Source organism: Cynara cardunculus, assembly GCF_001531365.2.
Source record: "Cynara cardunculus var. scolymus isolate 2C chromosome LG 13, CcrdV1, whole genome shotgun sequence".
NCBI lineage: Eukaryota > Viridiplantae > Streptophyta > Magnoliopsida > Asterales > Asteraceae > Cynara > Cynara cardunculus.
The window spans coordinates 38,954,565-38,963,459 of NC_037540.1; the positions used below are offsets into that span (position 1 = coordinate 38,954,565).

The window sequence follows — 8,895 nt, forward strand, 5'->3', positions numbered from 1 at the left end:
TATATATATATATATATATATATATATATATATATATATATATTAAAAGAAGAACCAAGAGGTACTGAGGTGACATCATGAGAATTGAGTATTAAGGTGTTGGTGAATTGTAGTTGAGTTTGAGATATTCCACATCGGTGAGAGATTGAAATAAGGAGGTGTGTACAAAAAAGAAGAATGAGATTCATTGTGTCAACTCAAGAAGCTTGACTCATAATGTTATCTTATTTGGATGACACTATTTTTACAAAACAAATCTTATTATATAAAAAATAAAAAAGAATTGTGTTTCCAATCATAAATATTATGTATATATTTATATCTTTATACATATATAAGCAAAACTTTAGGGTATTGATGTGACACCATGAGAACTAAGTATTTCTAAATAGTGAATTGTGATTGAGTTTTTGTTATCTCATATTGGTTAGAAGTTGAAAGATTTAGACAAAGTGGTGTATATAAGAAGGGTGGATTGAAAGTATTCTCAAACGGTAAATTGTGGTTTAGTTCTAGTTGTCCAACATTGGTGAGAAGTTGAAAGATTTGAAGAAAATGGTGTATATAAGAAATGTGGATCGAATACCTTTGTATTAATTAATGAGATTTGATGCATAAGACTGTCTTATTTTGGATGATCCTTTTTGAAATCAATAATCATGGTTGATATTAAAACCAACCAAAGGGTAAAAATTATAGTGCAAAATTAAAGTGAAACCAATGATGATGACGTGACAATATGAGGTTTGAGTGTTTCTCAAATCTTGAAATAAAGTTGACTTTCATCATCTCATATTGGTGGAAAAAATGATAATTTGGAAGAAGATGATGGACATATAAAAGAGTGATAAATGCTTTGGAATCTATGACCATATGTGGAATCTATGACCATATGTGGAATCAAAACCAACCAAATGGTAAAATTATAGTGTAAACACAGTTAAAATATCATGCAAAACACAAAGTTAAAAACAAATTAAAGTATAAAAGCAAACAAACACGAGATTGATGTTGCACCCAAATAGTTGGGTAATCTTCGTTTCTTGAATTGTGGTTGAGTTTTTTTTAATCTCATATTGATGGAAATATGAAAGATTGATAATGAATGATATGTATATGAAAAGTGGTTGAGATGCCTTTGTGGCAACTAATGAGGTTGGCTCCCTTAAATCGATCATCTAAACTCATGTTGTTGACTCGTTTTGATTGACCCTCCAAACTAATGGAGTCCGTTCAATTTGACCAACCCTTTTAAAATGTTCATCTATATAAAAATAAACATATATACCATCAATAAACCAATATATCTCAATGTCAAATATCATCAAAATAATAGAAGCAGAATTATGGGTGATTATATAATATTATGATATTTGAATATTCATAATTATTCTATTGATACTGAATTTGATAATCCACATTGATGAGAATACGATAAAGCAAAATGGCATGAAATTTGGTTCTAAAAAAGTTAAAAAATACAACTTCAATTTTATAAAAAATACAAAAAAAAACCCCGGATCGCTCCCCCGTACAGTACGGATTGCCCCGGGGGCAAGGTGTCAAACACGATCAACGAGGTGAACAGTAATCTCGACTTTTGAGGAATTTTTTTTAAGACTTTTAAGGGGGATCACCCCCATTGTGTACGGGGGCGATCCGGGTGGTTATTTTGGCAAAACATCTAAAATGTGGTTATTTTGTGGCAAAGGGTTGTGTAAACCGGTTATTTTTATAAATACCCCTTGTTTTTTTATCCCACACTCTAAACGAAATACATTTGCATTTTATTATAAGTAAATCAACGAATCACTTTCATCTTAATTTTGTTATATAATTTGTAAATAAACCAAATTCGTCATTATGCAACGTACGCAGAAAAAAACTAATTTATATTAAGAAACGTTCGAAATATTTATAAAATCAGATGTTGATTATAGTGCGTGATCATCATATCTATACTTTATTATAAAACATTTGACAAAAATTCTTAAAACCACTTTTTATGCATAAAATACTGTTTATTAATGCATGTTACTTAAAACTCAAGATTACAAGTAGATTGTACGTAAGTACCACTTATTAAAGCTCCATATCTGAATTCGTGTAGCTAACTGTAGATAAACATAATTAAATACAGGATAAACATCTCATTTGAAATATAAAAAATCTAAAATATAATTAGAATAATTATTGAGTTCTAACAGAATGTTTAATTATTATCTCTATAAAATGTTATATTATTGAAACAAAAATAAATTATTTCATTGTTAAACTTAAATTAAATTATAATAAAAAACCTAATGAAATTACATAAAAAATAAGAACTTTTAGATAGTTGATTTGATATCAACATTGATATATTTTTTTTCAAATTTTTTGATATCTTCAAATTTATATTTTATTCAAAAATAAAATCATTATCGTTTTTTTAAAACACATAAAATCGTATTAAAATATCGACAGAATTAAACAATAAAATAAAACATTAAAATTAAGATATATCTCAGTATATTGTGCGAGTATCCTTTTGGTTTTTATAAAATATATATAAACATAATCAAGGATTTACTGGAAAATCCGGTTATGGCCGTTGAGCTGAAACTAATTATGGCCGGCTGGCTGGATTCTTCATCAAAAAACGATCAAAATTTCCAAACCGCCAAAAATTTCGTTGTGAATATGCTTACCAAATCTTCGAAGAGAAAAAGGATTTCCGGATTTTTTGTTTGAAAATCTTAGCAAATCACGAAATAACGTCTCATTCATGTTTCAGCAGCTCAGCTTCAGCATTCAACTGTTCGAGATCAATTGCGTGTTTATGCTTTTGAATCAATTCAGTTATTAGGGTACAAAAGTTCTTATTACATTCAGAATTTGAAGAGTTCTGAGTTTTGTCTCGATATTGCATTCAGAAATTCCAAAATTTATTGGGGATTTTGTGAAGTTTTATTTTGGGGATTTTGATTGAAGGTTTTATGTTTGGGGATTTGGTTTTGGATCTGTGAAGTTAGGGTTTGTAGATTTGGTTGGAGATTGTATTTTGAGGTTATATATGAACTCAAAAACAATCTGAATGTTGTCGATTTCGTGAGGATTAAAGGAATTCTCAATCTGAATCAATTAGAGTTTATGTATCAATGTTGGTGTAACCGTATGCTAACAACATTGGATGAAATGGGGAAGAGAGTACTGTGGAATGAAACGATCGATTAAGAAACCGATGGGCGAATTAGGGTTCCATTTTGTGGGCATTTTTCTAGCTATTCTATGCTTGTTCCTAACCGGTTTTTCAGAAGGAAATCGCAGAATCTCTGAAGAAGCTTCTTCTGGTAATGGCGGCCGTTGGACTCATCAAGAAACAGATGAAAACACTGTATGATTCCTCATTGTGCCTCTAATTTAGATTTCATATTATGATTTTGTTGTTCTTTTATATGATTATAATTGAATAATGATCGTTGAAGGTTTGAAGTTGTATCTAAATTGTTGATAATAGAAGAATAGTTGCAGGTAACAAGCATAAAGTATATAAGTGGTTCAAAAGTCTTATGAAATCCATGGTGGTTCTTAGGATTCTTATATTAGGCTTTATACAACAATTCTTTCCTAAAATGAGACTACTTTCTGAATTCCATCTTTAGAGAGACATCATGTTTATATATAGTTGTATTCATTTAGGCCATTCAATGTTACCATTTTGTCTTTTATGGTTTGAACAAAAGTGAAGATGTGATTGTAGTCCTTCTTTTTGTAACCATTGGTGTTTCGTGTCCGGGCCACCTCGACTAATCCCATGGGGTCATGAAGATAACAGCCAAACTATCCCAATGGCTCTAAGAAGACTCGAACTGTCGACCTATAGGGAGGAACCCAAAGGCCAAGCCTTTATTTGCAGGTTGAGCTGGCCCTCAAGGTTGATTGTAGTCCTATTCGCTTCCATGAAATTTGTAGTAAGGCCCGAATATCTAAAAATATTTGCTTGACCTCATTGGAAACAACCACTCTACTCTTTGGGGTAAGTGATAGATCTGCGTTCATCCAACCCTTGAGACCCCATCGAATGGATATTCTGGGCTCATTTGGTTTGGTTTGGTTTTATTTGGTTTACCTAATGGGATGTTTTTTTGTCCAGGCAGAGCAAGTCTGGGTATATTGTAAAAAAGAGCTTGGAGAAATCGCCAAAACTATGAACGGTTTTAACCTATACTCAGACAATAACCCAAAACATGATGTAGCATCATCAAGAAAGACACTTGTACATAATCCCGTTACTGATCTGCCTCCACAACTCAAACGATCTCTTTTGCTGTCTTTGAAGTCCAAAAGATCTCAATCTCGTGTTTCTGGCTCAGATGGATGTGAAGAATGTCTTTCTAAACTCTATGGTCATAACATCCATCCAAGAAAAACCATCAAAAGACGTCACTATCAGCAAAGGAGGAGATCCCGCCACAGATCATTGGGTTCTGCCCAAAAAGAGCCATCTCCAGCTCCAACCAACTCGCCTGAAACTTCTCATAAGCGTTTATCCCAAAAACTCGAGATCGAACATAAATTGCGACCCAAAAAAAAGCCCCCTGATCATGTGCTACTGATAGGGATTATTGTCTCGACTTCTGTGGCGACATTGTCCCTTTTTGTTTTGCTATTGATTTGCTGTGTTGGAGGCAATGAGAGCAGAGTTGCAATGAGTGCACAAGAAGACGAGAAACCCGTTATCAACAAATGCCCGGGTGGCATTTCTGGTACTTTGATTAACAAAGATTGCACAACTTACGACAGTCGTATAAACCAAATCTAAACCAACCCGACCCATAAACCCCACTGGAAAGTAGGGTGTTTGGGGGGGGGGGGGGTTGAGATGTATGCGGACTTGACCTCTACCCCCAAAAGACTAACAGAAATGTTTCTATTTTCAGGTTGTTCACAAACACCCGAGGCTATTGGAGGCAATAAAGATTCGATAAACTCTTGTAACACAAACAATTTGTCTGCCAATGCTGCTTGCCAAACACCAGAAGGTGGAGACTTACCACTTCCACCAGGAAAAACCGCTCCTCCACCCGAGCCACCACCACCTGCCGCCCCAAAAGCACCTCCACCACCACCACCGATTGGTGCTCGGCCACCTGATCCACCAAAGCTAGGCAATTTGAAAAGGCCACCCGGTCCACCTCCCCCTGTTGGTCTACATAATCACGGGCGTTCCTCTTCTGGAGATGAAAAAGATCGATCCAGAAGTTCTAATAGTCTCAAAACCAAGTTAAAGCCATTTTTCTGGGACAAGATGAACGCTAGTCCTAATCAATCAATGGTTTGGCATGGAATTAAGGAGGGATCATTCCAGTGAGGCTCTAAACTCATTTTATTGTTCATTTGATTCATTATATATCACACTAAAACAACTTTCTTGATGAACAGATTCGATGAAGAGATGATGGAAAGTCTCTTTGGTTATGCTAACAGTCAAAGCAAGGGCGACCGTGGAAAATCTACATCAAACTTAAATCCTCGATCAAAGTTTATTCAGATTATTGATCCCAGAAAAGCACAGAATTTGGCCATTCTTCTAAAAGCATTGAATGTCACAACAGAGAAAGTCTGTACTGCCCTCAAGGAAGGTAACTATCCCGCTACACACGCTTGTGATTTGAGTTATCACTTCTTGAATTTGTGCAAGCCAACCATAGTTGTGAAATTGCAAAAAGGCACTAAAATTTTTGGAAGAAAATTCAAATGAGAACCATAAATATTTTGAGAAAATGGGATGATGGAAATCAACTATTTCATGTATTATTCTTATTCATGATTAGTAACAATGAATATTATTCATGCGTTTTCATTATTCATGATAGCATGCATTTTCATCATGAATATCATGCATATTCATCATCAATAAAGCATAAATAGTTGGTTTCCTGGTTCTCAAAATATTTACTGTTCTCAAATTTGAACCAGCCTGCTACATTTTGCAAGTGATTTTGGACAAGAAGTGTAGAATTTTTTTACAATTTGTCCAAAATCAGAGGTTTTGTAAGCTATAGCATCTTTTCCTTGCATTTTTGCAAGAACAATGGGCATTTTTGCTTCTAGAGTCAAGTAAATACCTTTTTGTAGCTTATTTTCATAGTCAACCTCTTATTGTGTGAATAAAATGATTAGGTAATGAGCTTCCTGTGGTGCTGATTTCAACTTTGATAAAAATGGCACCGACCCAAGAAGAAGAACTAAAACTTCGATTGTATAATGGCGACTTAGATCTTCTTGGCCCTGCCGAACGCTTTCTTAAAGTCGTGGTGGAAATCCCATTTGTGTTTAAACGTTTCGAAGCTTTGTTGTTTATGAGTTCTCTTCAAGAGGAATCTTCTTCGCTTAGAGATGCATTTGCGACCTTAGAGGTGCAATGTCTTCTTCTATCAATTGCAAGGTTATCTTTTCCACAATGTGTATTTTAGATCAAAATGACTATTTACCCTTTCGGTATGATCTTTACAAGTGTCTTTTTGGACCCACCACGACAAATCCAGTAAATTGCACTACAACAAAATCAGCTTTATAATTCGCCAAAAATGTCTAATTGTCTTAATAGACCGCTATATATGACTTTATATAGACCAAATAATTGTATGTCCTATGTGAAGGTGTTATAGTAAGGTGTTAAGGACGTAATTGGACATCCTAACAAGTTTCTAAGGACACTTCTGAAATAAACACTTTCACGTTGTTTGGTTGGTTTTTCATTAAGTACTGTATGGATAAAGATGTCTGTATAGATTGAGAAGGTTTTTGTTTGGGAGGGTTTCATAAATGGAAGGAGCGTGTTTTTTAACTGGGAGGGGAATGTTTCGGATAGGCTTGCCTTTCTGCATAAAGCTCCCCCTAGAAGCTTACCAAATAAGCCATTTTTTATATCATTAAGACACTGCCAAACAATCATATATAGCTGACCAAATAAGTTGCGAGTCTCATTAAGCTCATTAAGCTGCTAACAAACAAGCCTTTATTTTTTATGACTTTTTTCCTGATAATTTAAAAAGACTAATAGGACGCTTTTTATGTAAAAATTGTTCTAAAGCACTTGTTAGACGCCCAAAAGCTCCTATCAACTTATTGTAACAAATTCACATAGGATGCGTGATTATTTGGTCTTGTAACCTTACGTCCTATAAACCAGTCTATTAGGACATTTAGACATTTTTAGCGTCTTATAAAAGCGGATTTTGTTGTAGTGTTGTTTTGAGCAGACTATAACTGCTTTTCTTCCATTCACCATCACAGGTGGCTTGCACAAAGCTGAAAAACAGCAGGCTTTTCCTCAAACTTCTTGAAGCGGTATTGAAAACGGGTAATCGTATGAACGTTGGTACGCATCGCGGTGGGGCCCAGGCAATCAAGCTCGATAGCCTCTTAAAACTCTCGGATGTTAAAGGGACAGATGGCCAAACGACATTGCTATCGTTTGTGGTTCAAGAAATCATCCGGTCAGAAGGAATCAAAGCCGCTCGGGCCAGAGCGCCAAGTGGGAGTTCGTCAACCGTTAACACCAACGATCTTCAAAAAGAGCCGACCGAAAGATCACCGGAATATTACCGAAAACTCGGGCTCGAGGTCGTTTCCCGATTAAGCGATGAGCTCGAGGACGTGAAAAAAGCAGCGGTCATTGACGGTGATAACATTACCTCAACGGTTTTGAAGTTAGGAACCATGTTCAAGAAAACGAAAGATTTAATAAACAACGAGTTGAGTTCCGAAGCTACAGAGTTCTGCAATGCCCTCCACGGGTTTATGGAGCATGCGGAATCTGAGATCATTTGGATGCTCGAAGAGGAGAAGAGGATAATGACGCTGGTCAAGAGCACGGGGGATTATTTCCATGGGAACTCCGGGAAGGATGAAGGGCTACGATTATTTACCATAGTTCGTGACTTCTTGAAGCTGTTGGATGGAGTATGTATCAATATCAAGAAAACGGCCGAGACGAACAGCAAAAAGAAAGACGACACCCCGGCTGGAAAAACCAAACCATCGGTTGAAGAAAATGATCCGCGATCCGCACAAAACATTCACGAGAAACTGTTTCCGGCGATCAAGGACCGCCAAATGGATTATTCGAGTTCAGACGATGAGGATATGTCTCCTTAGTTTTCCTCTCGACTTCAAAGAGGTAATATAACTGTTTTAGTTTCGGTACGTTCACGAATAGTTAATTTTCCAGTAGACATTTTCGGCTTTTCGTCATGAACCAACTGTTTTGTCCAAAATCGCTTACTTTCTCGAGAATGATATTTGTTTGAAAAGAAAAAAGTAAGTACGATGGTTTAAAAAGTCAATTCCCCGTATTAGTAATAATCTAAGATTCCTTAGAATATATGTAAACGGCCCCACTGCATCGATTCCACCTTTTATTATCGGAAGGAAATTTGTGGTGCCCTAGAGGCAAGTGGGCCCGGATTTGAACCCGAGATCTCACTTATGGATTTCTCACCTCATAGTTCAATAGGGATACGTAGGGGTTGTTTGTTAGTAGTTTAATGAGCTTAACGAGACTCATAACTTATTCAGGTAGCTATATATGACTATTTGGTTCTTACTTAATGATATAGAAAGTGACTAATTCAGTAAGCTTATAGGGGAGTTATATGTAGAAAGTTAAGTTTTTTCCAAACATGTCCCTCCCAATTAAAAAACACGCTTCTTCCATCTATATTTTTTTTTTGATCCATACAGACAGATTAATCCATACAGGACTTGGTAAAAAACCAACCAAACAACCCCTTAGGATCCTTTTGGTTTTGCTTTAAAGGGAAGTATGGAATTGAAATCACATAAACATTGGATTTAGAAATCTCATGGTGGTGGTTGTTATTTCACGGGATTTCATAGGATTTATTT

General features: G+C 35.5%; 1 protein-coding gene across 1 annotated transcript; it reads left to right on the forward strand.

Annotated features, from left to right (window-relative positions):
* Window positions 1-3,084: 3,084 nt before the first annotated feature.
* On the forward strand, window positions 3,085-8,262 carry LOC112525669 (formin-like protein 3). Its single transcript, XM_025135890.1, has 6 exons — window positions 3,085-3,376; window positions 4,136-4,748; window positions 4,923-5,349; window positions 5,425-5,624; window positions 6,166-6,401; window positions 7,282-8,262. The coding sequence occupies exons 1-6, from the start codon at window positions 3,173-3,175 to the stop codon at window positions 8,143-8,145; spliced, it is 2,544 nt and encodes an 847-aa protein (XP_024991658.1). The 5' UTR covers window positions 3,085-3,172; the 3' UTR covers window positions 8,146-8,262.
* Window positions 8,263-8,895: the final 633 nt, after the last annotated feature.